General features: G+C 35.0%; 6 protein-coding genes across 7 annotated transcripts; 5 read left to right on the top strand and 1 right to left on the bottom strand.

The window, feature by feature from the left end:
* Window positions 1–495: 495 nt before the first annotated feature.
* Window positions 496–9,185, bottom strand: LOC6645854 (procollagen-lysine,2-oxoglutarate 5-dioxygenase). The gene is made up of 10 exons (XM_002068543.3): window positions 8,819–9,185; window positions 7,655–7,740; window positions 5,704–5,843; window positions 5,115–5,649; window positions 4,797–5,050; window positions 4,638–4,739; window positions 4,435–4,560; window positions 1,699–1,825; window positions 1,200–1,634; window positions 496–1,132 (listed from the first exon to the last, which is right to left on the bottom strand). Exons 1-10 carry the CDS (start codon window positions 8,943–8,945, stop codon window positions 848–850), a joined length of 2,217 nt encoding a protein of 738 aa, XP_002068579.2. The 5' UTR covers window positions 8,946–9,185; the 3' UTR covers window positions 496–847.
* LOC111519030 (immunoglobulin domain-containing protein oig-4) lies at window positions 2,106–3,060 on the top strand. Its single transcript, XM_023177648.2, has 6 exons — window positions 2,106–2,269; window positions 2,327–2,433; window positions 2,493–2,574; window positions 2,645–2,712; window positions 2,774–2,849; window positions 2,920–3,060. The coding sequence occupies exons 1-6, from the start codon at window positions 2,185–2,187 to the stop codon at window positions 3,000–3,002; spliced, it is 501 nt and encodes a 166-aa protein (XP_023033416.1). The 5' UTR covers window positions 2,106–2,184; the 3' UTR covers window positions 3,003–3,060.
* LOC6645855 (immunoglobulin domain-containing protein oig-4) lies at window positions 3,625–4,440 on the top strand. The gene is made up of 2 exons (XM_002068544.4): window positions 3,625–3,968; window positions 4,038–4,440. The coding sequence occupies exons 1-2, from the start codon at window positions 3,789–3,791 to the stop codon at window positions 4,344–4,346; spliced, it is 489 nt and encodes a 162-aa protein (XP_002068580.1). The 5' UTR covers window positions 3,625–3,788; the 3' UTR covers window positions 4,347–4,440.
* Window positions 9,186–13,701: 4,516 nt separating the features above from the next.
* On the top strand, window positions 13,702–19,890 carry LOC6645853 (allatostatins MIP). Its single transcript, XM_002068542.3, has 2 exons — window positions 13,702–13,731; window positions 19,132–19,890. The coding sequence occupies exon 2, from the start codon at window positions 19,176–19,178 to the stop codon at window positions 19,803–19,805; it is 630 nt and encodes a 209-aa protein (XP_002068578.1). The 5' UTR covers window positions 13,702–13,731; window positions 19,132–19,175; the 3' UTR covers window positions 19,806–19,890.
* Window positions 19,891–22,885: 2,995 nt separating this feature from the next.
* LOC26528881 lies at window positions 22,886–23,914 on the top strand. The gene is made up of 2 exons (XM_015177753.3): window positions 22,886–23,339; window positions 23,404–23,914. The coding sequence occupies exons 1-2, from the start codon at window positions 22,886–22,888 to the stop codon at window positions 23,868–23,870; spliced, it is 921 nt and encodes a 306-aa protein (XP_015033239.1). The 3' UTR covers window positions 23,871–23,914.
* Window positions 23,915–24,185: 271 nt separating this feature from the next.
* Window positions 24,186–26,678, top strand: LOC6645852 (transmembrane protein 209). Of its 2 annotated transcripts, none has more exons than XM_002068541.4 (5): window positions 24,186–24,310; window positions 24,364–24,668; window positions 24,724–25,322; window positions 25,391–25,720; window positions 26,090–26,678. In XM_002068541.4, the coding sequence occupies exons 1-5, from the start codon at window positions 24,288–24,290 to the stop codon at window positions 26,450–26,452; spliced, it is 1,620 nt and encodes a 539-aa protein (XP_002068577.1). In that variant the 5' UTR covers window positions 24,186–24,287; the 3' UTR covers window positions 26,453–26,678. The 2 variants fall into 2 exon arrangements, with proteins under 2 accessions (XP_002068577.1, XP_046868279.1); XM_047012323.1 differs by having other exon boundaries at window positions 24,355–24,668.
* The last annotated feature ends 35 nt before the right edge of the window (window positions 26,679–26,713 follow it).

Genomic DNA, 26,713 nt, shown 5'->3' with positions numbered 1-26,713 from the left:
TTTATACCCTTGAAGAAAAGGGTGTATTCATTTTGGACAGGTGTGCGCAAGGCATTAAGAGAAGCATATCCTTTCACAAAATAATATACATATTTCTGATCTGGAAAATGATCAAAGCCGTTAAAGCTTAAATTTCGTAAATCTCGATTTATATATACTGCAGGCATTATATATTGTGATATAAGGAAGTGAACTGGAAGGGGGACGATTGTTCGAGTATAATTGCCATTCAAGCATTTGTTTTGAGCCTTTTGACAGTTCTTAAATGTAAAAGAAAAAAAAACAGCTGAATGGCAAACAGTAGCAAACCCTTGTAAGGGTAAACACACTTCGGCATGGCCAAAGTTAGACCGGAGCTCTGTTGTTTCATTAACAGCTGTGTTTACAGAGCTCTGTTAATGGGATTAACATTCAACGTTTGGTTAAATTTTGAAATACCGAATAACATATTTCAATTTCGTTATACTAATTATATTTTAATTCATTTTTAATGAGTTTTGTTAGGAAAAAAATTGCTTATATTTGTTGATTGTATAATCAATTCACACATTTGGAACATTTGTAAAAAAATCTTACGTTTAACTTAAGGCATAATTGTAGATTCTTGTAAGAACTCTCAAGCTATATTCCGACTATATAAGGAGTTATACATTCATATGTATGTATGTATGTATGTATGTGTGTATGTTGAGATATCAAAACATTTCTTTGTAAAAATCTCATTCAAGTAAATAAATCTCAAGCACTCCAGCATTCTTAAAACTAAAACTAGGCTTTGATTTTTGATTCTATCTTTGGAGTGGCCAATATGGCAGTGTGTCATAGGTATATATCAAAGTGGCACATTCTATGGATCTATAAAGGAAATCATAATGTAACGTGTGCCATTGGTCACCAGCAATCCTTCGTGGAAATGTGTCAATCGACCTGGATGCATTAGCATCCAACCCTTTTTGGTGTCAGTGACGGAACAATTGTAGCGCAAGAAACGGCAACCGCCGCCCTCATAATCAATGCCCGCCTTATTCATGGCAATATTGATGGTATATGTCGATGAATCGTGATGAGGACGCAATGAGGGCTGTTCGTCCGGTCGGTAGCGAACCATGAAGTTCATCAATGAGCGTGGTGGCTAAAACAAAAACAACAAAAATTTTGCCTTTACTGTCCACATGCCTCGTTTTTTTCAGTTTACTCACATTATGATAATAACCCAAAAAGACTTTTTCTTGCAGGGGTCGCACGAATAATTGCAAGAATTTCAGATACAAGGACTCAAGTCCCACTTGCTTCATATGAATATCACGGGTAGGAACCGCTTCATAGCCACCCTCTAGACGTTTGTCGCTATTGCTGCCATCGGACCAACCACCATGACTTTCCATTATAGCCACCAAATCGTCACAGAAATCATCAGTTACTATTTGAAACCAAAAGACATCGGGACATGGTTGCGGTATGATCGTTGACTCATTCAATTGCAGTGAATAATTCGGATGTATGTACTTCTCAGTCCAATCATAACGATTTGTGAACAAAGTATGAAAATCGGGACGAACTAATGTACTATTAAAGTTATCCGTATTAATCAAATGGCCAAAGTAACGCTGATTGCTGATGTACATGAAAATCCCCTAAAAAACCAATTGGAATATATATATTTAATTCTTTATTTAAATAGTTTTGCCATTGACTTACCGCATTTCTCAGAGACTCACTTAAGGCCATATCGGGATCATATTCTTTATGATTAAAGTTGATTACATCAAAGGCGCTATGCTTAATTAGATAGATGCTCGTCACATGGGGAACATTAAACATGCCGCTGAAAAAAACAAAATCAGATATATGTATGTAGTAAAAAGTAAACTGCAAGTGCATGAACTAAAGGAAAGAGAAGTCAATATTTGGTTTTTGAAAATGGAAAGTAGAATTGTGCTTATACTCTTTCCCTCTCATTCTCACTCAGACTGTCGACCGTCTGTCGCTCTCTGTTATTTTTATTAAATTCAATCAGCATTTTTGCAACGTCAAGGGGTAAAACATAGATAAGTGGAAGCTGTGCAGACAGACCGCAGTATGAAAACAACATTCTCCGTTGACGTTTGGCGTACACGGAGAAGATTGCACCACACATCAAATCATCAAATATATATATAGAGAGAAAAACCAAACAGCATCAATATGCCCAATCTCAGACCGTTTCGTACATTTGCTCTCTTTTTAGGCCTATTGCTATTAAGCGATCTGGCCTATATAGCAGCTCAAAGTGAGTAAATAGATCGTTAATTAGTATTCTATTCAATTTATGATCGATAAATTACAGGAAGTACGGGTGGTCGCAATGTTTTACGTCGCAATTATACGGGCAAAAAACCAGTTGTCATACAACATCGTACCCAGGATGCCGTTAACTATTACGATCATGAGAATGTAAGTACATATATATAGTATCACTTGACATTGATTCTATATTGATCTTATTGATTTAGGGTGCCAAAATTATAAAATCATCGCATTTTGAATTGGATTATACATTGGGACGTAAAATCACATTCTTCTGCATGGCTCAGGGCAAGTATTTGAATAACAAATTTATAATTTTACTTTAAATAATTGATATACATAAAATTCGGTTATTTAGGTAATCCACGTCCAACGATAACTTGGTTTAAAGACGGTGCCGAATTGTATCAACATAGATTCTTTCAGGTAATGAAACAACTGAAATGTAACTAAAATGTGTATTAGTAATATATATTAATATTTTTAGGTACATGAATCGCATATAGAAACGGATATTATTAAATCGAAAATGGAAATTGATCCTACAACACAAATGGATGCGGGTAAGTTAGATTCATCTACTCCTCCTCCTCCACCATTTGACCTATCTATCTCTATCTCTTTCTTTTTCAGGTTATTATGAATGTCAAGCGGATAATATATATGCCATTGATCGTCGTGGTTTTCGCACGGACTATGTAATGGTTAATTTTTAGTTACATTTAGAATTTAGAAACCACAAACAAAATATAATCATATAAGTATTTACAACAAGCAAACTATTGTATTCCCTTCCATTTGGCATATGTTTTCGGGATTGTCTTTCTCTATCTATCTCTCTATTTATCTCTCAATGGAATTCAAGTTCTTTTCTCTATATGTACTCGACCTTTCGCCTGCGTGTAGCGGACAAATTGTCTCAATTACCTAATTGAAATGATTTTTTTGCATTTATTTTATTAAAATGTGTGAAAGCAAATCTAAACAAACCAAACAACAACAACAACAACAAAAAATGTATAAAAGAATTAATATTTTTTTTATTCGGATATCCAACTGGTGGATCGCCCGCACCGTGGACTAAAAAGTACGGTTTAGTTTTATGTAATTGCCAAGTTTGTCACGGTCAGGCAAATGCATACCAAATGGTTTGAGCTGGACCACTGTGCGGATCAAGCAAATTTAACTACACAAACAACAAAAAGAAGAAAAAAGGGTGAACAATATACTCTTTATGGAGAGGAATATTATTGCGAGTGCGCAAATCAAATCAAATGTTGAAATTGAGTAGATACTGTAGTAGTAGAGATGCAAAAAGCAAACCGAGAACCAAGCCTGAACTGAACCTCATTGGATGTGGTGAAGCAACCCAATTACATGACAGTCCAAAATCAGCGCTGAGCGCATCACACCGTTTGGCTCTGGATCAGTTGCCGCGCAGACGAGATTCGCAAAGCATCAACAACTCTTCAAAATCCATTTCATTCATCCATTTAACCATAATGCAAGTCAAATGCCTCATCATCTGCCTCGGTCTGGGTTTGCTGATGCTGGCCGCGCCCATTTGTGAGGCGCGTCGTGGACGTGGTCGTGGTCGCACCAAGTCGAGAGTGCAAATTGGTTTACCCATAACAGGCAAATATCGTGATCCTGAATCCGATCAATACTATAACAATAATAATGTGAGTTCAATAAAAAAAAAAAAAAATTCCTCCCCATTTCAATGAAAACCTAAACTATCTTCTTCACAGGGTGCCAAAATCTTGCAGGCTTCGCATTTTGATCTTGAGTACGTGCTAGGCCATAAGATAGCCTTTCTGTGTGTGGCCAAAGGAAATCCTAGACCACACATCACCTGGTATAAGGATGGTGCGGAAATCTATCAACATCTATATATGCATGTCCATGAATGGCGTATCGGTGAGGATAAGGTCAAGTCGAAAATTGAAATTGATCCGGCCACACAAATGGATGCTGGCCTATATGAGTGTACGGCAGATAATATGTATTCGATTGATCGGCGCAGCTTTAAGACAGATTTCTCCATTGCCTTCGATTGATTGAATTGTTGTTCTTGTTTGTACTATATCGTATTGTTTAAGTGATCAGATGATGATGATGATGATGATGATAATAAATGATTCTTACATGAGATCCCGTTTAACAATATCCACATAATCATGGGAGCGAGCATAGTAACCCGAATCGGATAATGCACCCCAGAAATTGCTCCAAAGTTCATGATATTTCGCGAATAAAGGAGCCACAAATTGCCTGCCAAAACATATAAGAAAGAAAAAAAATGTCGTTTAAGTGTGATTTGTTTTTTTGGGGTTCCAATTGTGACCTACTTATTCAATCTAAGCAATTCGCGTAGCACTTCGGCATCATCGATATGTGATTCGCCATCCACATTGAATATATAATCGCTATGATGACGTTTAGCTTGTTCCCTGAAATGATTTAGTTTAGTTGATTGATTCTTCAAAGATTTTCATTATTTGTCTTACAAAGCCAATTGTCGAGCACGACGTTCGTCCAGTTCATCCGTGGATAAAACATATTTAGCACTGGCATAGGAATCTTTATTTTGATTCACAAACGATTTGACTGCAGCATCGTGCAATTCAACATTGCTATAAATGAACAAATGAATACTTTTCTTTGGATAATTCAGTGTTTCTATGCCCTTCAGAAATTGATCAAAGAAGGGCACAGGATGGGGCACAATCACAGATAATGAAATAATTGGTAATTCATTTTCCTACAAGATACATTAATAGTTATCAAAGTAGTATAATATAGAAACTTCTTTGTGTTTCACTTACATTCAACTCCAAAGGATTTTCAAGGCAAAATGTGCAGATGCCACTAAATGTTTTGGCCAAATAATTGCCATAGGCATTCAATTCAACTTTGCTCAGTCCGTTGCCATGTATTATGGCTGGCGTGGTCATAAAATCAATATTCTGTAGTATACCCTGATTACTATCTAGATCCACTTTCAGTTTCACATCATTTTTGGCACCATGTAGATTCTGGAATAGTCGCGATTGTGTGTCCAGTTCTATGCCCAATTTGCCACGTTTCGTTTCATCCAAAAAGATTTTTGTAAAATACAACTGATCGTCATCAGTGTCATCGATTGGTGTGTCCTCGAGCAGTTCATAGACCTGTGGTGCATAACCAATGAAGGCACCCGAATTCAAATATCTAGACGCTTTGCCCTCCACCTCGGGATATTGATCGGCCAACGTTTTGTCTGGCCAACAAAACTTCTCAGCCGAAAAGAGAATCTTTGCTTCAGATTCTTTGAATTTCTCCACAATTTCCTCTACATTGGCAGTGATAATGACATCATAGCTAATTGGAAAATTTGAAATTATAAAAAGCTTTACAAATCATTTTAAATTTTACCTATCCGTGAATAGGATTATTTTGTCCTGAGCTTCCTTATGCGGTGCAATAGCTTCCCGTAGCAGATTTAGTTTATAGCCACCTCCAGCCCGTTGCATATCCCCGCCCTTCCATTCATCTCCCATGCCAAGAGTTGTGACCTATTTAGAAGAACGAAATAATAAATTAATCTGAAATCGTTTAAACGCAAATTCCAGGATGTCAAATATCAGAATATGCAATAGAAATTCTTTTTTACAATCTGATGTCTAAGGTATTCTCAAGTACCTATTATTGTTAAATACAGCTCTGAATATTATTGTAGATTTTAAATATATTCCAAACTATCTATAAATCAGGTTCCAACAATGCATTTTCCTTTTATCCTTTGGTTGAACCCTTACTGACTACTAAATTGTGAAATCAATGATTAAAAATATGTATCTAGTTTGATGATTGCCAAAATTATAAGGGATATTCATGATATTCAAGGAATTAGTCAAGCATATTATATTCTTACAGAGAACATTATATCTTTGATGGCACAGAAGGATTGAGTAAATTATCTAGAAAAGGGCTTAAAAGGCTACCAAGTTCTATAATCAATAGAACATTAAAAATTACAATACCCGTGCCATATTTTAACTGCTCAAACTAGTTGAGAATTACAAGTAGAGAAAGCAATAAAAGATTAACATAATTTGTGTATGTAAAAAGATAATAATCATCTAAGAAAATTTACAATAAGTACCTATAAAAGATGATCTTTTCTGGCATTATCAGTAGTAATATGAAAAACTCTTTCACAAATTTGCCTTGAGTTAAGCAATCACAGACAGTCGTTTCAAAACAAGTTTGGCTTCTGAAACAGATTCTGTTGGGTCATAAATAAGTGTCATAAAGCATACAAACTTGATTTGATTTTGAGCTTATCTCTGTTTTAGTCAAAAAGTTCAAATCGAATTCTTAATCCATAAAACTTTTCCATCACATAAAAAGAAATCTATTTCAAATACTCTCCAAGAGATTCGTTTGACTTTTATCCATATGCCAATTGTAGATAAAACCTGAATGGCTAATTATCAATCTGTTCATTTGAATGCGAAACAAGCCTGGTTAAATGGCTCACACAAGTCTCCGAATACAAAATGAAATTTGAACAATAAGACATACAACCGGCTTATCAACATGTTTTTTTTTTTTTTGAGTTTGTTTTATGCTTTTTTTCTTTTTTTTTTTTTACCAAACATGAGGAACTGCTCTATACATATGTACATACAAACATACATAAATAATGATGTCTGTGTAATCATAACCGGGCATATACATATTTCATAGTGATAAGGAAAAATCTTTACTTATATAGTAGAAAGTTCTAAGCTATCAATTTTAGAATTGTGCTAATTACACCCGGCAACTGAATGGACTACGTGATTAAAAAAAAAAAAACAAGAACACACATATAAGAAAGAAAAAAAAAAACAATAAAAAGAGCCCCACATAAGATGGAAAACGTAAAATAAATCTGGGTTCCATATGGAAGCTTCATAGTGCGTCCAGCCAATCTGTTTAGAAACACATCGCCGGATGCTGCTGGTCACTCACATGCACACACACACACACACACACACACAGACTCATACCACACATTAGACATATTAAAAACAATCTGTGAAAAAGTAATGAAAGTGTGCCGATACAATATAATATGCTATATATAGTCACATATATACCAAACGACTATTTTTTTTCTTGTGTGTTCTTTCTTTATGAATTGATTAATCAAATATGGAATTCATCAATATAAATTTAACCAATACAAAGATGTTAAATAACGGTTCTAACTGCCACAAAAACCACAACTCTATGCTAAATGAATTCTTTCTATTTGATCAAAAAAAACCACAATAAGACCCAATTTCAGTTCATTCATTTGTATAATAGAATATAAATGAAATAGACTCATTCTTACCTCAATATCGTAAACGCGTGCAGATCGTATATAACGCATATAGCCATCTGTCGGTTCACTGGCCACCGTGAACACTTTGACAATATCTGTTTTGAATGGAGTGAATAAAAAAGTATATATTGTTAAGTTCATGATATTATAATTAATCTTCACTTTTAAGATGTCAGAAGAAAGAATCAAAATTGCTACTTTTTTGTATAAAATCAAAGAACAAGATCAACTAACAAGGAATCAAAAAATGTATTTCATTCAAAACAATGAAACTCTTTGGTTTTATTTGCTTGGGAAAAGACTCTGTACGTTTATCATTTTATTCTATATCATATTTCAGTTGTGAAATTCAAAATTTTTGAGAATTTTATGTGAGTTTGCAGTTTATTATAATAGTATATACACACTAGGTATCATATTGTTAGTTCTAAGAAACAAAATTGAATAATATATTATGTTAATTTTCAATGACCTGTTCTATATATATGTATTGGAATAGTAGAATCTTTATAATTTAGAAGAATTTGTCAATAATTAGAGGTGTTGTTTCAAGTTTTTGAGAAAAAAAACTTAAAGTAAAGACGTTATATTTTTGAAAATTCTTCTCAAAAATAATTTTAATTGTTCTAGGATCATTCGCTACTTATAAATATTACAGATTTCCTTTTTGGGAAACAGGATGAAATAGTTTTTGTAATGGAATTTTTATAGTTATTCCCCTGGAGTTATTGATTTAGTTTTAAATCAATTTCTATGGGACTTCTAAGTAAGTCGGTATAAGTTAATTAGCCTCTGATTAGTATTAAATTTACTTGAAAAATGTGCAATCTATTTAAAGAATCCAAGCTGAATCGGGCATATAGACTGCTCTATAGTATGTTTACAATGTATGCAGTAATAAGAGAGATGCAATCTTTCCCCTCGACATAAACATTCACTTCTAAGGAATTTCAACAAAAGCCGCTCTAATTATAAATGAGAGATGCTGGATGTGAGTATATATATATGTACATATATATAGGCAAATCCATACACTCAAAACACTGCAGAATTTCATAGAAATGCAGTTCTAGTTTCTAGTTTTATTATCCATGTGTTTGTTCTTATTCAAGTGATGAACTCATAATACGGAGGAAATTAAGAAAAGAAAACACAAAAAAAACCAATTCAAACCATTCAAATTTGCCTCTCCAACTGCTGCATCGTCTCCATTTGCCCCCGCCTCAGCTCCTTGGGACGCTCGCGCTGCCGAGAACAACAAAAACAACAGCAGCGGCAACAACTGAGAACGCAAAAACATTGCGATTTGTGTTTATGTATCTTTGGTTGTTTTTGTCTTTTTTGGGGATTTCCTTGTTTCCGTTCTCTCAGACACGTACACACATGCACACACACACACGCACACTTTCTTAACGTATCCTTAATAACGAAAACAAACTATACAAAAAGATACGCGTTATAATTGTTGCATGTTTCATGTAAAACAAAAATTAATTCATTTATTTTGTTGCTCTTGCACCGCTCCGTTTGCGAGAACGATAAAAACGCGAATGAGTCGATAGAGAAAAAATAAATGATTAGAGACCAAGTTGTGGCGCTAGTGTGCTAGTGGGAAAAAGATGGCGCCACAGAGCGCAGTTTGCGCGCCAAAGCGATTGAAATTTTGAATTTCTTTTCAAAAACTCGCAAGCATTTGCGAGTCTTTATTTTTTGGTTGCTTGGTTGATTTCTAAACCGTTAAAGGTTTTTAGGTATTATTTTTTAATCACGGGAGCCAAAAACAAAAACGGATTTCGAACTTCTCCCAAAGGTTCTACAATCTTAAATACTTGGTTTTTTCGTATGTTTAGGAGACATCTATGTATATGATATAGTCATCCCGTTTTGATCAAGATTTGAGAGATTTATTTGATTTCTTTAATACATTCTATGGTGATAATCACATAAGAAAACAAGAAAACTAAAACTACTTTTCCCACAATTATAAAATTTGACAAAATTTTGGGGCATTCGCTTAAAAAAAACCAACCTAATTTAAAACTAATATGGGAGCTATATAATATAGTTCTCAAATTCTATGCAATAAATATTAAGTACTTTTATTAAATAAATATAAATATTTATGATACGCTTGGAAGTATTTTGTCCTCTGAACCAACAAAAAAAGGATTTCGCCGTGATCCAAGCAAGACATTTGTACTTTATATGGTCGAAGATCTATTTCCGTCCAAAATTAATAATAATAAAAATGAAATATTTTCAGCAACGACATTTTATTTAATCTGCCTTGGCCAGTTTCTATCTCAATTTAATTGCAGTTCACCATATTTTAAAATTGCTTTAAAAAATTGGACATTCGAAAAAATTAATGTTATTTTAATGCAAATTGAAAGACAATATACTAACTTAAAAATAATTAGAGCTTCATGAAATTAAGGTTCATTTCAATACTTTGCTGTTCCTTGGCATTTATTGTCTCTCTTGAAGATAAGTTTAAAATTGGCGTGCTTTATGTTTAAATTTAAAACTAAAACTTTAAAGCGTCAACAAGAGATACTACTTTTGAAAATCGTAAGTTACTGACTGGCAACGGCGAGAGTTTTTCAGAATTTTTCAAATTAAATTTTTCGTGGTATGAATTGCCGGCTCGAGGTCGAGGCAAATCATGACACTAATAATCAAAAGGTCGCAAAAATCAACAATTTAATTTTTAGTCAATTTACTTATTTTGCTAGAATTAAAATTTTGAGGCGCGAGGCCCTTAATACTTCTGCTAGATGACTACAATTTAATACTATTCTGGCATATGCCAAGCTATGATTAAATTAAGATAAAACTTTTTCAGAACGCTTTGAACTTGGCCAAATACACACTCTGAGTCATGTATTCATGATGATGTTTCTTTTGCTAAATGTATGATGATGTCAACGCAAATAAAGTTGCCCAACAACAATATGACAAAAATGCATTTTGGCAGCAGGAAAAAGTTTTTTGTGTGTAGGCACATGCAAAATTCGATTTCTTCAGTTGATGGCACAAAGAACATGACTTTGACTGACTGAAGATGTCTTTTTATACCCTTGCAGAGGGTATTATAAAATTGTTCAGATGTTTGTAACGCACAGAAGTAGACGTTTCCCATAAAGTATATATTATATATTCTTGATCAGCATGAGAAGCTGAGTTGATATAGCCATGTCCGTCTGTCTGTCCGTCCGTCGGTGCGTAAGCGTTTTACTCAGCCATCTTAGGAGCTATCGCGATGGCTTTGGTTTAGCTTTTTATTACCCGGGTAAGATAAAGTATGAAAATTGTCAGGATCGGACCACTATATCATATAGCTCTAGAAGAAACATTTTCATAAAAATTGGAGTATCCCCATGAAATTTATCAATATGATAGTATTGGATATAAAACCTTCAAAATTTGATTCTGATCGGATAAATAGAACACAAGTTACAGTCAATATAAATTATAATATCAATATAAATATATCAATTTGATATTTTTATGTTAAAGAAAAACATTTCCTGCTGATGCGATGACAAATCGAATATTTCTGCAGACAGTTTGATGTGTGGTAAGAATTTGTTAACGACCAGCTGTTCCTATATAGATAGATCGATCGGGCCGATTCTAACAAATATACTGCGTCATCTTATCAATTTTGTTATTTGTAACCCAAAATTGTAGACTGTTTTGTCCCGCCAACAACTCTCAATTTATTTATATAAATATTTTAAGGGGCCAACATTCGTTATATTTTTATCTATTGCCCCGAGGAAAAATTTGAAAAATTTATTAAAAATCTTTAAAATAGTTTTTGAAAAGAAAACTAAGCCCCTTTTCAGTTTATTTTAAAGTATAAGTTTTAATAAAGAAAGGAAAATAAAATGCCTTAACTTAAATAATGTTCTTTAAGATAAAAATATATTTAAAAAAAAAAAAACATTATTTAACTATAATATTTACCATATTATGTTGCAGTACTTGGCCCATCTGGCATATGCAAAATGCAAACAAATTATTATTAGCTGCCAACAGAGTTGGCTCCCACTTCATCTTCACAACGAAGGCACCAAGGGTATTCCTTTTATACAAATGTGGCATTTTCAATAAACGAAACGAACGAAACGATGAGGCAAATGAAAGGCTAAAGGAAGGAGAATGACCACCAATGGACATGGCTTCAACGCGTGCAGCAAGGCATCACAAGTTCAATTTCACATTGTGTTGCATTTGCCTTTTTAAAGTCATTCCATAAATTATGTATACATATATTTTATGATTTAAATGGATCGCTTTTTATATATTTTTTTTTTTTGGGGCAAGAAAAGAAGTAAAGCAAAAAGGTCACAAGTTAATAGATACAATTAGGCCAGACATATAAACGGAATAATGATTTACAATCGGGGGGGCTGTTTCGGCAGGCTGCATTCACAACAACATGTAGCTGTCGATGATAACATGACTTGGCAGCGATTTATCAGTGGCGAAATCAATTAGTGGCTACGTAGCTTATCGAAAGTCGTCGACAAGCAGGAGGTGAATGGAGGAGGCGGTGGAGGAGGAGGTGATGGAGACTCAACTGAAGCAACTGGTACGTGATGGTGTTAGGTATAAAGGTGAATGTGGAGGTAAATGTTTGTGAACGCATAACCCATTCATTATACTGGCAAACGGCAGGAGAAGTGTCATAAATATTCCCATCATCGTTTATTCGGCATCGTCGTTACCGTCACCGTCACCGTCTCCTCCATCGTCATCGTCATCGCCAAAGCACCCATCAAAGTGGCCACAAATGAAAAACCTGTTGATGTCCGTGTACAAATACCTGAAAACAGAATGTAAGAATGTATGCAAAGGTCCTCTTCAGATATTTTTCTCGTAATTGAAGAAGCGACAAAAGTAAAAAAAAAAAGAATGAAGAAAAAAAAAAACGGCGCAATGTCCCCCATAAATATTCATGAAGCACTAAAAGGGTTTTTACTCGGTTGCTTAGAATGAACATGTGGCAAATGGAAAGAATTGTATTTGTATTTGTATTTGTATTCGGTATTTGGTCAATTGATGCCCCCCCCTTCCCCCCTGCTGACAAAGAAATGCAATATGCAATATGCTCCATCCACTTATCCATCCACAACCAATTGTAAGTGGTTGCCTCTCGTTTAATTTTAAATGCCAGAGGGAGCTTGTTGGTGTTAACATAGAAGCAGCATGTACCTGAATTTAAATGAGTCCAACTCCCCAAGACCAAGTTGGATCCATGCGTGTGCATATGTTTGCCTTTCGGCACAATGTCTGGGGCCAGCTCCCCAGGGACGCGCATGTGTGACTTCGGCAGGACAGAAACTAAGACCAGCATAAAAACCAAAAAAAAAAAAAAACTTGAAAAACAATAGAAATAACATTAGAAATATGGGAAGGAGTTATTTTCCTTTGCCCCAATAAATAGGCTACACATTTTTTTTTTCGGCCACTTCCGTTGCATACAATGGCGGTTGACAGCGCCAGCATTTCCCTTTCCATTTAACTATGTCATTGTTTGTGTGTGTGTGCGAGTGCGTGTGTGTGTTGGCGGATTGGTGTTTGTTTGTTTGCTTGTGTTTGAGTGCGTTTACATGCGTGTGTGGGTGTGCGTGCGCAGCGTGTGGGAGCCCTTTTATCACGAAGTAAACTTCGTGTGCCTTCCGTTTGCCAATCGGGTGCCTCGGTTTGCTTCCGTTTTTGATTTATAAACGGTTGCCGCACCATGTTGCCTATCATTAACAGTTGATCAACAGGTTTACCAACAACACGAGATCCCCGAGAATTCGACGGCAGCTCCACTCTAGTTTGTGCTTTAATTCAATTCTAGCCACACAGCACCGCAAATCCATTTATAAAAGTAATTGGTAGAAACAAAAACTAAAAAAAAAAAAAAATTTTTTTTCCAAACCAAAAAAAAAAAAACATCATTAATAGGAAAGTCGCGGTATAAAGGCTCGACCACAAATATAACACGGAAACGCGACCTTTCGAATATCAAGCAAACATACAATACAAAAAAAACCAAAACCAAAAAAAAAAAAAAGCCACTTAATCAGGTGAGTGTGATGGGGTTGGGGAGATTTTTATTCAATATATATCTTGTGTGAGTGGTTTTTGTAATTCAATTTTATTGCCAAGGAAATGAGATTTTCAATCCCTGTGTGAAAAAAAAACCTAATTGTTTAGTGCACTTTTTAAAAGCCACAGTCGAAGAATCAATGCCAACTCAATTAATGGTTAATTTTGTATACATCATTGAATAATAAAAATGAATAAGAATTAATAAAGATCTGAAAGTCTATAGTTCAAGTCTCAATGGAAGTACAACTTCTGCTTAATATTATGGATTGAAATATAGACAAATACATAAGTTCATAAAATTTTCGATGAGAAATAGATTGGAAAAATATTTTTAAAAAACTATTGGTTTTCGGTTGTAGTTTTTCAAAAGATATATTAGAATTCAATATACATTTAGTATAATAAAGTTGAATTTGATTAAATAAAACTGTTATCAAAGTTTTCAAAATATATATTAGAACTCAATTTGTTTTTGAATACATTTGATATATATTTGAGTTTAATTAAATAAAACTATTTTCTAGTTCTTAGCTTTTTAAAATATATATTAGAATTGAAAATATATATTTGAGTTTGACTAAATAAATCTATTTCCTTGGATTTATATTTTGAATTATAATTTGATCACTTCAATCTCTGAATTTGAAAAATTTTATTACTTGTATATAAAATAAAATGTTCTTCAATAAACAAAAAACTTAAAAATTGTGAATTATATTTGAAACATTTCTATTATTTATATTTAGAATGGATTTTTTTTTAAGAGCCGAAGAAAAAACTTAAAAATTGTGAATTATATTTGAAACCATTTTTTGTTTTTAAAAAATTGTTAGTATTCTACAATAAAATATTCGTTGGCTTTATTAGAAAATTGCTTCTAGAACCCAAAAAATTTATATCGATTGAATTTATTTTTTAAAATATATCAAATATTCATGAAATATATCAAATTTTCATCAAATATATCAAATTTTCATCAAATATATCAAATATTAATATGTATTTAAATTAATTTAAAAATGGAAAATATCACAAACGATCATATTGTTTTCATTAGGCAAATCATAATTTTAATATGTCTAAATAATTTAAGACGAAAAAATTGTAATAATTATTTGCATCACCTGTAAAATTAGTTGAGATTTTGTGACCAACTCAGATTTTTCCACTATTCTGGCATATGCTAAGCTATGATTAAATTAAGATAAAACTTTTTCAAAACGCTTTGAACTTGGCCAAAAACACACACACTCTGAGTTATGTATGATGTTTGTTTTGCTTAATTTAGTCAACGAAAATAAAGTTGCCCAACAACCAAAAATGACAAAAATGCATTTTGGAAACAGGCCAAAAAAAAAAAAGTTTATGGAAAATTCGATTTTTATTAGCTGCTATATTTAAAAGCCTTTTACTTTGACTCATAACTTGGTCAACTAAAAATAATTTGATTAATATTTGATGCCTACTGGAAATATTTTTTGGGGCCTTCTAGTCTCAATGAATTGAAATCCATGAAACTTTGTGGACCTAAAATTAGCGTCAATTTGTTTACAATATCACTTAAATTATGCACAAGTTTGCCAGCGCCTAAACAAATCATTAAAAATTGAATTGAATTAGCCATCCCGTTTCAATGTTGGCCCAAAACGAGTGAGTCCATTGGCGAGAGAATGGACACATGCACATAACCCAAACTTCTCACACATTTTCCATCATTCGCTCGCTCTCTCTCTTTTTGTCTCTCCTCTTGCCCCATCTAAACTTTATCCAGACGAAAATTTATTTACTCTTTTGCGGATATTTTGTTTATTTACGAATTTTCGTTAATGCTGTAAGATTTTTCTCCTGATGCTTCTGCTCTGTCGTATTCAAATCAATGATGGGACAGCAGTTTTCAAGAAGTTTCCAAGACAGAGACGCAACAGGCAGTGGGTAACATGGGTATAGGCTCGTCCGTCTTTCCTTTTCTGCTGTTCTGTTGTGTGTGTGTGTGTGTGTGTGTGTGTGGGTGGGTGTTGTGTGAGAAAACCTATTTAAACAAAATACTTATTGGCAAATGCCATCCTTTGGCAAATATTTGCTTTAGCTATTTATCAAGCGAACACAACACAACAAGCAAGTAGAATAAAGAAATTTTCCCCCAATTTGGCGCGAAAATTACATTTAAATTTATTTGCTGGCAAATAGAAGTTGAAGCTGAACCTATCCACAGAGATCGAGGGGCGTCGAGAAGGCGTAAAAGCCCATGAAGAAGCAACAGTTCCTATTCCATGCCCTATATATTGTCCATGGCCACATCAATAATGCCTAACCAGGCGAGCGCCAACTAAATGAATAATAGAGTAGATAGCCGAGGTATCTACTATGAAATTGGTATCAAGGTGGCACTTCTTCTGTTATGTGTCATTCCAGTTGCGGAGGGGTGAAGTGGGGTGGGGTGGGGTGGGTTAGGGCCACTGTAATACTCTCAATCTTCAACCACAGGGCCATAAATATTTTCAGTTAATTTCAATTACAAGTTGACCCTCCATGCGGCACGTGCTGCTGGTTGCCAGGGTACGATTGTGGTCATAAAACTCCATTGAGTTCAGCATCCATTTTCTATCTATGCATCGTGCCCTATCATCATCTTGATGTTGGCCCCACAGTCATCTCAATCTATAATAATTTAGCGTAAAGCCGCTAAACCTAAAACTTTCATCTTGGGCGTCAATCAATCAACGACAAGCGCACAAATTAAATGCAAAAAAAAAAAAAAACGAAAAGAATATACATATATATATATATATATATCTAAAGCCAACTTCGTAAAATGTACGGACAATCAGTCAAGAGTTGAGGCCTAGAGTTCACAACTGGCAAAACGAGTTGACTTTCCGACGCCAACATTTGCTTCAATTAAGTGGCCAATCCAAGCGGACAGCAAACAACATCATTTAATCAGGGAGAGAGACCGTCTAGATTAGATATGCGTTTGGCTTTGCCAATTCCATGGCGTGAAAGGGAAGGGAAGGGGCGGGGAGAATAGTGCCAGGGATATGAGACCTGATTGACGCGTTGCGGGCTCCAAAGACTATAGTTTTTTTTCCCCTATTTTTTCTTCTGCAATGCCACAAAATTGTAACGCCTACCGCAGCTGCACGGGATTACATTGCCATTGACTTTTGCCATAGATAAATGAGTAAAAAGGATTAGCATAAGGCTTCACCTTAAGCCAACCGAGGCTCAAATCATACAAATTGTGACCAAATTAATTGATTGCCTTCAAATGAAATTATGTTACAACAAACATTTTCAATGCGATGCCATTTAATGAGTGTCTATTAATACTAACTATGTCAATTAAGTTAACAAATGTGCAAATTATTAGTAATGTAATGGAAACTAGGCCAACATTTTTTAGGTTTCACCTTAAAGTCTTAACTGTTGTTGTTTCAGTCAAAGTGATTTAAATTACAACATTGTCACTAATTAATTATCTTTGACAATTACATGCAACAATTTTCATTCAATTGAATTATATTCAATTAATTTACTATATTTAGTATGACACTTTTGGTTGAATATATTTAGCTTAACACTTCTTAAGTTGCATAAAGTAGATACATAATGAAGTCTTCTGTATAATAAATCATTTAAAAAGCAAAGGAATATTCCATATTAAATAATTTTTTTTGATTTTTATGGAAATTCATAATTTGTTTGTAAATTTGTATAATAGAAAAGTTTGACAGCTTCGAAATGTTTGAATATTCAAATGATTACGACTAGATTCAAGTATGTCGAAGAAAGTTTTGAAATCTGCTTCCAATCTTATCAAATTTGACTTCCTGAGACTGAAAATGACACGCGATAGCACTTTCAAATACTAAAAAGAAGGCAAATTAACTTTATTTCTAAATTGGATCAATCAAAAATACATTTCTGTGTATATTCACAAGAATTATCTAGTAAATTTTGAATATAAAACACGAAATCTAAGACAAAATAAAGTTATCGTGTTGAAAAATCACTAAACTAACGACAGATTAGAAATCTTTTGTTAACAGGAATCGATTAAGAAAAAGGAAGGACCCGTGGCTAAGAGAATTTTGGGGGCACTGAGGTTATCAAAGTTTTTGAAGTAATTTCAAAAATCTGTTTTTGCTTTAGTTTCGCAACAAATTTTTCATATTTTAACTTTAATATATTTGGTTTTCAATAGTAAAACTTTTTATAAATTCAATTTGGTTTGAAAAACGATTATCCAAAAGGAAAAGTTCAAAATATTAACACATTTTAGAGTTCAAAATGAATTGAAATTCAAGAAAATAATAACTAAAATAAGTATCATATTAAAACTTAAGTTATTTAGTTATCAGCTTAATATTTGGTTTAATTTGCCTTTTCAGTTAGTCGTCTTCACTTATTTGAGTCTTGTAAGAGTTTGTTGCAATTGGATTCACTTTTGTGAGATGTCTTTTAAGGTTTTTGATTTAATACTCGGATTCTTGTATGCTAATCAATATTTGTTGCTAGGGAGTTTAGATGGGTGGATGGTGGGATGGGTGGTTTATTATCGCCCTAATACCGACGCATATGAATGAAACGACTTTGGCAGGAAGTGCAAACAGAATGTTATAGCACTTGCTGCTCCATCTCCAGTTACTGGCATTGTGTCTATTCCTCTGGCAAGTGGTCGCAAGTGCAATCGCAAGGCACTTAAGTTGTTTGGTAAACATAGCCATAATCTTGACTATCAGCCATCACATTATCGTCTTTGTAAAGAAAAGGACCGCCTTCGCCTTCGCTTTCGCCTCGGATGCGGCTGCGGCTGCGGATGGGAATGCCACCCATGCAGCAGGCACTTCATGGCTGCACGAGTATCGCAAAATCCTCTACAAAAACAGAATGTGGTCTTTAATGCAGTCACGAGCCTACCAATCCAACCCCCAAAAAACATTTCGAAGCATCAGCCAACATTATACGGACTGGCTCCTGCTGTTTGCTACCTCAACAAGACATTAATAGGCCATAAATTGTAACTGTTATGCGCTGTTGCCTTTTAACGCAGCAGTTGGCGGACAGCATGACCTCAGCAATGGGCCCGGGCCAGTTGTTAGGATACCCCACCTGCCACCACTGCCATCACTGCCTCCCACCGCCTTCAATTAGAGGCGGTTATTCGGCTAAATCGTTATGCATGTTGTTCTTGTAATTTTCGATGCGTGGGCGGAAATGATTGCCCTCGACAGAGGCAAAAACAAAGCATTCCAGCCAACCTCAAGCGGTCCCCAGGGGTTACCGGGGGGTGTAACCTCTACCTTCAACTTAATTGAGCATTCCTTAAGGAGGACTTGAGGTTAATTTTTCACTTTTCATATTTTTATTCACAGTAAACGAGAAGAAGCAGACGGACAAACCAGCATAGACAAGAAAAATGGCATGGAAATATTCTGGCGGTCTAATGGTGCTTTTGCTCTGCACTACAGCCAGCAGCAGTTTGAATTTGGCCAGCACCACAACCACCAGCAATGAACCCACCGGCCTCTCCGAGCAGGTGGTCGATCAGCTAAGCGAGAACGATCTGTATCAGGCCAATAAACGGGCCTGGCAGTCCCTACAGAGTTCCTGGGGAAAACGTTCCAATGCTGGCGATGTCGTCGGAGGATTCGGTGCCGGCGGCGATGATATCTATATGACCGGACACTTTGTCCCACTGGTGGTTACCGACGGTACCAATACCATTGATTGGAAGACCTTTGAGCGCATGGCCAACCAGGGTCAACAACAGCAGGGGGATCAGGTGGCAGAGCAACCACAATCGGATGAGGAACCCGACGAGATTGGCGACGTTGAGGCGGCCAGTAACAATCTGCTGGATAAACGGGCCTGGAAGAACATGAACGTTGCCTGGGGTAAGCGTCGTCAGGCTCAGGGTTGGAACAAGTTCCGCGGTGCCTGGGGCAAACGTGAGCCCACCTGGAATAATCTAAAGGGCATGTGGGGTAAGCGTGATCAGTGGCAGAAGCTGCATGGCGGTTGGGGCAAACGTTCGCCCATGAATTAAGGATCATTTAATAACTCAAGGCAACTGCATACCAAATACTAAAAACAAAAGCAAATAAAACAGCAACAACAAAAACAAATACTAACCATACATACAATACAATACAAGTATATATACTTAAACCTATTACATACATATATACATACATAATTATATAGATCTATATCGACACATATATATATAATCGAATAAGTGTATATGTGTTTTCAATCGAGGAAGCTGCCAGCCAATAAAAATAATGAGAAGCAGCAGCAATAATAATAAAAAATAATAATAATAACAAAAACATCTTTAAAAGTCAATTCCGAAAATGTATGAAAGCGCTGAGAAAATTATCCATATATATGAATGTACTTATCTTATCTAATATATCTAAATATATTTACATCTGATTGTATATTCCCTAGCTCAAGACAGTATTATGCATAATCCAAAAATGTGTCTAGTAATCAACTCGATTCAAACTAGCTCTCTTAGCACTTAAACTATCACACACAAAAAAAAAAAACAAAACAAGAAAAACTACACAAAATAAAAAACCAAGGAAAATGACAAAAAAAAAAGAAGAAGAACATAGAGAAGAATAACTTAATTGGAAATGGAAAACTGTTAATGTGAAAATTCAACTGTTTAATTTTGAAACGTTAACCAAGTTAATGGAATTGTGCATATATATATACATATACATTTTTTTTTTTTTGAAATTATACATACATGTATACTAAATGGAAATTACATACTTACACATATGAGAATGCAAATACATATATTAAAAAGTGAAAAAATAAAGAAAAAAAAAAACCCCTCCCGAAAAAAAAACAACATCAGAATATGAATTATTAACTATTGGTTAGAACTTTGAGATATCTTTGGTTTTTTAGTTGCTAGAGATTGAAATTATGTTTTGGAACTGAAGAAAAATATGTAAGTATCCAAGTATTTAAAGGTAATTAAAGATATAGAAATGTATAGAAGGCTATACCTGTTCTTACCGGTTTTATCCAATGGTTTCAGAACTTGTTAGCAAAACAATTAGCAAACATTATTCCAAAACATTTAAGAAACTTTCTAAAACAGACTTTATGCCTTTCATATGTACATAATTAATTAGTTCGATTGCTATTTATTTATTGTTTAATACTTATGTGACCGTTGTGCTTGATTTTAATCTATTTGTTTAGATATATGTACATAGAATCTGTATCTTACTAATGCCGATTACTCATATAGAAGGATTATTAGAAGATGGACATCAAAAATTTTGTTCACTCTTCATTCAAATGCCTAAAAACAGTTTAAAAAAAAGTAAATTGACCGAAATTTAATTTTGAAACTCCAGAAAATTCTTAAAAACTCTCAAATTTGCGAATCTGTAACTTTGCAAAATTTTAACCGATTTTCGAAAGCGATTTTCCATTTAAATGCTATTAAATATAATTGAATTGAAATATAAATCACGCTAATTATAAAGTTATCTTTTCAAGCGAGGCAGAAAAAATACAAAAAATGAAAAACTAGTTTCAAACATAAAGCTCTAATTTAGTGAAATTTTGGAGTATTTGAAGAATTCATGTTTGTACTTTCATGCTAGAATAATTTCTTTCAATCTGCATTAAAATCTGGAGAACTACGTTTTTGTCTAATTGCCCAAAAAACTTTGTACACATCATGATTTTGTCAAATTTCTGCTATGAAATTGGGATATTTTTTGGAAATCGGTTAGAAATTGGCGAAAATACATTCTGAGGAAAATAGTTGGAATTACTTTGAATTAAAAGATTATCTTATGTTGTGAATTTGAAATTCTGCCAATTTTCACCGGATTTTCAAAATTCATATATTAGTTTTGTTATTAGTTTCTTTTTTCTTATTCTTAAAGTTTGCATTAAAAGCTTAAAAACATAAATTAGGGCTTCATAATTTTAATCAAAAATAGATTCAAAGTTAATTTTCTCTGTAAATCATTTTAGAGCAATTGTCAATCATATTCTAACTTTTAATTTCGAAAATGATTTTCTAATTTGCATCATGACCCCGAATTGTGCCCGAGCTAAATAAATAAAATAAGAGTTTAAAGTGCATTACACCTTAAGGCAAATTCCAATTATTTATGTTATTATTGTATGTAAATTAAATTGAAGCAATTTTCAGCTCATATTTGTATTATAAGTACCTAGATTAGGATTTATAGATAAAGAGATAAACAGATAGATGAGTTGGCATATAATAGATTTGGAATATCAGTCTCGCAAATCAACACAAATAATATTATATTAGAAATCATTAGCTAAAGTCGAAAGGAAAGTTGTGTAGCTTATCATCGCCAGGTGAAGGAACTTTAATTATAATAACAAAAAAGTGAAAAATTCACACATGATGATGTTCGAGAATGTTTTTTTTTTTTGTGTTTAAAACTTATTTGAATGTCAGTTAAAAATAAGTTGAAATTGTTAAAGACTTTTTGTAGATTTTGGCAAATTATTTTGAATATTTTTCATATTAAATCTTTTTTATGACAGAGTTACATTTCAATTTAAAAACAGAAAAAAAAGAAGAAATTTAAAAATTAAATTATTCACTTTCAATCTACATATGTATGTGCTCGACCTTCACTGAGGCAAGTCTTAAGTTTGTCTTTTTTTGGGGGTGTAATTTTTAACATTTATAGTTACTCCATGTTACGATGCGATAATTTCTACAATTAATTTCCTAGACTTGGGCGTGGATAATTTGAATAATCGCGCAAGAAATAACTTACACTGACAAAATGTATATTTCAATAAAACAAACTTCAGGTCGGCGACAGCAATTTGCTATGCCACTGATGAAATGCTTGAAATCAAATGAAGAAAGAACTCCTCAAGCTGGCGATACTAATTGCCCATGGAGTTGCCAATGCAGAGAGCCAGAGACATCATCGTCTCAATGCCAGCGAAGCGTCGACAACAATTTCAGGCCTAAATTGTCGTCAAAGTGCAATTTATCGCCAACAGAAATGATGACATCGTTTTTTGGGGTAAGCAATTTTGGGGCAAGTTTTATAAAAATCGGTGGCAATCTAAAACGAGACTTTAGTTGAAATGTTTGTGGCTGTGCAGAAACTACTTCCAGCAGTGAGTCTGTGGCTCTGTCTGACTCTGGTGATCGGCGAGGAGGCTGACGTTCAAATCACAATTCCTGGCCAGGAGTCATGGAAACCCATGAAGCCAAAGAAGCGTCAGGCTAATATTAAATTGGATTTAGCCGGTTCGGCAACGGCCAAGAGTTATGAGCCGCCACCAGAGTTTTATCGAGGGCCGGGATCAAGTAGTACCAGCAAATTGGATAACACGGCGGCAAGTTTCATTTCGAAACCTATTAGCTCATTGCCCAGTCCAGGTCTAGGAGTAGGAGGCGGAGTCAGTGGCAGCGGAGGAGCAGGAGTATCTCATTTGCCATTGCATGATGTGAACGAGAATCTCAGTGAAGCTTATGATAAATGGCGTCAGGGCAACGGTGGTGGCACTGGTGGACTGCAGGATAGGATAAGTGTGGGTAAGTGGAAAGTGGAGGGGTTTTAGTAACGTTTCAAGCACTTCTGATCGAACTTTGCCACTAGGTCACTATGGCAGCAAAAGTTATGCCTATGATTCTCATCCGTATCCCTATGAATATGGTGGTCCGGGACCAGGACCAGCACCAGGCTATGGCAGTGGATATGGCAGTTCAAGCTCTGAAGCTGGACTTCCTTATCATGTCTATAGACCACGTCCCGAGCATGGCAATTATGGACCCGGTGGAGACTATTCCTATGGCTATTCCTATCCCGTTGAACATCATGAGATTGTCTCGCACAAGGGCTCATCAGAATTATCACCAAAAGCTCTGCTGGCCAAGAGTTTTCTCATTCCGCTAGCAGGAGCCACTGTGTTGGGCATAGCAGCTGCCTTGATAAGTAATCCTCTGCTATTGCAGCTAGCCCCTGTTCCTGGTCTGGGTGTGGGTGTTGGGGTTGGTCCACCCATTGTGGGCAAACGGAAGAGAAGACGGCGTGCCCTAAGAGCCAATGGAAACGGCGCAATCTAATGAAATTTGTAGCAATCACAACCAAAAGTTGTCACGTAACTAGATTCCGTTTTTTTTTTTTTTTGTAGAATAAAATTTGGAAAAAAATAAATGAAAATATTTTTTTTAATTTACAACCTTTGCGATTTTGAATGAAATTAAAAGCAACTGAGTAAAATTCAAATTGAGCGCCCATTTTTCCGTTACTAACAATCGTATGTCAACACTTATAGCTATCGATAGTTATCGGCGCATCTAGCAAATAATCGATTTCTGATATTTGACAACACTGTGTGTGTTCTGCCCATCACTAAGCGGAAATAATCGTTGCCCAACACAGCACAATCGTTAGTCAACACTGCTTACGGTTTCCCGCATTTTTCTCATTAGCGTTTCCATGACATTGTAAATTGTAATAAAAATTCCAAAATTGAAAGTATGCATTACTCTAGGAACAATTGGTATGTATCGCAATGTACATTCAATAGACAATCGCCATAATTAGTTCTTTCAGTTCGCCGCTTTCTCGAAACCCTGTGGTGGAACATAGTCTCAACCTGCGCCTCCGCAATTCTCAGTCACGAACTTATCTCAAATGGTTTGCTCTTAACATATTAATCCTCTCAGTCCTAATCGTTGATTTAAGGGGGACATGCCAGTTGCAAAGATACTCGTATTATTATTTGACAAAATATCTAATCGCCATATTGTCGGGCACCAGCGCAGTGGCATGCATTGGAAAGTATCTATGGATTTGGTTTGCCAGCGGCCAGATGTTGGGCACTGAAGAGCAAAAGTCCCTGCTAGACGACATTAATGGTGAGTTGCTCAATCTTCATAGATATTCGAGTTAACACGTCTATAAATTTCACAGACAACTCCTTTAAGACCATAAGAAGTGCTCGGCCAACGAGAAAACCCCTTTGTTATGATGCGGGATTGGATATAAACGATGATACTCCCATTATTAATTGGCATTCATCTTTTGAGGACTCCTGCTGGGGTTCACAGTCCATGCGTCGCAGTCCTAGTCCCATGCGTACCCCTCAACAGGGTAACTCTTCATCCATGATACAGAATAATTCTCTGAATGCCAGCCAAATTAGCGACGAGTCTGCTTACATGTCACCTTATGCCGAAGTGCGTGGCGAAGATTTCCTCACAGATCCACGCCAATTGCCCGCTCTAATGAAGAAAGCCGAAAGGGAGCGCAGCCATGCTGAGGAAGCTGATGCCCTCGATATGCTAAGCAATACGGGTTCGGCGATTTCATTTTGGAACTATTGTAACAATGCTGCCTATATGCTAAAAACTACCATATATCAATTGGCACCAGCGCCAGTGTCCTCTACAGAGAATGCCCAAAAGTCGATAGAAGAGTTCGGTTCGTTTCAATTTAAGGACAGCAACTCGGAGGTCATAAAACGTATCTCAACGGACAAGCTGTCACAATATGTGGCCAACTTAAGATATGTAAGACTCCTGTGATCTTTATGTTTACTGATACGGATACTGACTTGTTTTGTTCTGTTCTATTTTAGTGGATATCGACCACCATATTGCAACGCCTGGTTTCGGAAATTAATTATCTAGACGATCTCTTCTGGCAACGTGGGATTAGTGATTTAAAAATTGGTTCTGTCGGTCTTGAGCGTTTGCGTAAAACAGCAGAAAATTTGCAATTTGTTCAGACCTGTGCCCCAATGTTGCCCATGCTATTGCCCTTCCTAGACACATTTAATAATCAAGAGTATTTGGTTCAGCGTATTAAGGAACTATCACAGGGATCTTGTATAGCAGATTATCGCTGGAACTCTGGCAATTCTCACAATGGCAAAGCTTGGGGTGAACATTTGCCCACCGATTCAGCTGTAAGTGAATTTTCATTTAAAACGAGTGAGATAGATAGATGTAAAACGAAACAGATAGCTAGATGGTCAAACCAAATTGACTATGCAGATGAGAAAAGTGTATGTAAAAGGAGTATTAAATCCATCAATGGATGGAAAAATGTCAACAATTAGAAAAACTACACAAAGTATTTAACAATTGTTAGCAAATATAATTAAGAAGAACATGTAATTTGCAGAGAAATCAACAATTTGAATCATTTTTCTTCGTTAGGATGATTTAACTATAGTTTTTAGTCTATATATATATATTATGTTGTATTTATTGTCATGTTGGAAATATCATTAAGATTCCGTATAGTTTATTAATTTCTATTTATTCTCTTTCAGATCCTTTTCCATATATTCTGTGTGTATTTGGATGGACAACTGATGCCATTGCCCCAGGGTGGCGGTCGTCCATTTTACTCACGCTATGTCCTTAAATGCGATGAGAAGCGTTCCACCAAAGAAATCGTTGCCGCCGTACACAATAGAGCCCATTGTGCCATACTTAGTACGAGTAATCATCTGAATCCCAAATTTAATTTCATAAGCGACAAGGAATTGCACAATTGTGTCTATGATAGAAACAATTTGTTCTATGTGATCATACAGTTTCTGATCTATATGCGACAGCACCAGGAATCCGCATTGGAGGGTGTAAATCTTGGCAAAACAGGCATTAATATAATGTGTGTTATTGAAGACTGAATTTTTTTTACATATATTTTTTTTTTTGTTGGACACGAGTAGTAATTGATAACACTTAGACGGCGCTAATATAATTTATTTCTTATATTAGTTTATACATTTGCTCGCGTTACGTTTGGACTCTACAGTCGTTTAAGGTGCACGGCTCTAAAGATAATTTTGCACATAAATATTAAGAAGACTTACACGCATCGATTATGTTAATATTAAATTATACATACTGTAATTATCGAGTTAATAGCCAAGTCAGTGGCTAATTGT

This window comes from Drosophila willistoni (assembly GCF_018902025.1).
Source record: "Drosophila willistoni isolate 14030-0811.24 chromosome XR unlocalized genomic scaffold, UCI_dwil_1.1 Seg8, whole genome shotgun sequence".
Classification (NCBI taxonomy): domain Eukaryota; kingdom Metazoa; phylum Arthropoda; class Insecta; order Diptera; family Drosophilidae; genus Drosophila; species Drosophila willistoni.
Note: the sequence above shows the minus strand (reverse complement) of the source record. Positions and strands in the feature narration are given on the sequence as shown.

Excerpts from the sequence above, each read along its gene's own strand:
- LOC26528881 (XM_015177753.3), top strand. The coding sequence starts at position 22,886 with ATGTTTGTGGCTGTGCAGAAACTACTTCCAGCAGTGAGTCTGTGGCTC. Across the intron at positions 23,340-23,403 it reads GCAGGATAGGATAAGTGTGG|GTCACTATGGCAGCAAAAGT; the intron begins GTAAGTGGAAAG and ends CTTTGCCACTAG.
- LOC6645852 (XM_047012323.1), top strand. The coding sequence starts at position 24,288 with ATGCATTACTCTAGGAACAATTG. Across the intron at positions 24,311-24,354 it reads CATTACTCTAGGAACAATTG|TTCTTTCAGTTCGCCGCTTT; the intron begins GTATGTATCGCA and ends CGCCATAATTAG. Across the intron at positions 24,669-24,723 it reads CCTGCTAGACGACATTAATG|ACAACTCCTTTAAGACCATA; the intron begins GTGAGTTGCTCA and ends TAAATTTCACAG.
- LOC6645854 (XM_002068543.3), bottom strand. The coding sequence starts at position 8,945 with ATGTTTTTGCGTTCTCAGTTGTTGCCGCTGCTGTTGTTTTTGTTGTTC. Across the intron at positions 5,844-7,654 it reads CACGCGTTTACGATATTGAG|GTCACAACTCTTGGCATGGG; the intron begins GTAAGAATGAGT and ends TCTTCTAAATAG. Across the intron at positions 4,561-4,637 it reads GAATTGCTTAGATTGAATAA|GCAATTTGTGGCTCCTTTAT; the intron begins GTAGGTCACAAT and ends ATGTTTTGGCAG.
- LOC111519030 (XM_023177648.2), top strand. The coding sequence starts at position 2,185 with ATGCCCAATCTCAGACCGTTTCGTACATTTGCTCTCTTTTTAGGCCTA. Across the intron at positions 2,270-2,326 it reads GGCCTATATAGCAGCTCAAA|GAAGTACGGGTGGTCGCAAT; the intron begins GTGAGTAAATAG and ends GATAAATTACAG. Across the intron at positions 2,575-2,644 it reads ATTCTTCTGCATGGCTCAGG|GTAATCCACGTCCAACGATA; the intron begins GCAAGTATTTGA and ends TCGGTTATTTAG.
- LOC6645855 (XM_002068544.4), top strand. The coding sequence starts at position 3,789 with ATGCAAGTCAAATGCCTCATCATCTGCCTCGGTCTGGGTTTGCTGATG. Across the intron at positions 3,969-4,037 it reads AATACTATAACAATAATAAT|GGTGCCAAAATCTTGCAGGC; the intron begins GTGAGTTCAATA and ends TCTTCTTCACAG.
- LOC6645853 (XM_002068542.3), top strand. The coding sequence starts at position 19,176 with ATGGCATGGAAATATTCTGGCGGTCTAATGGTGCTTTTGCTCTGCACT.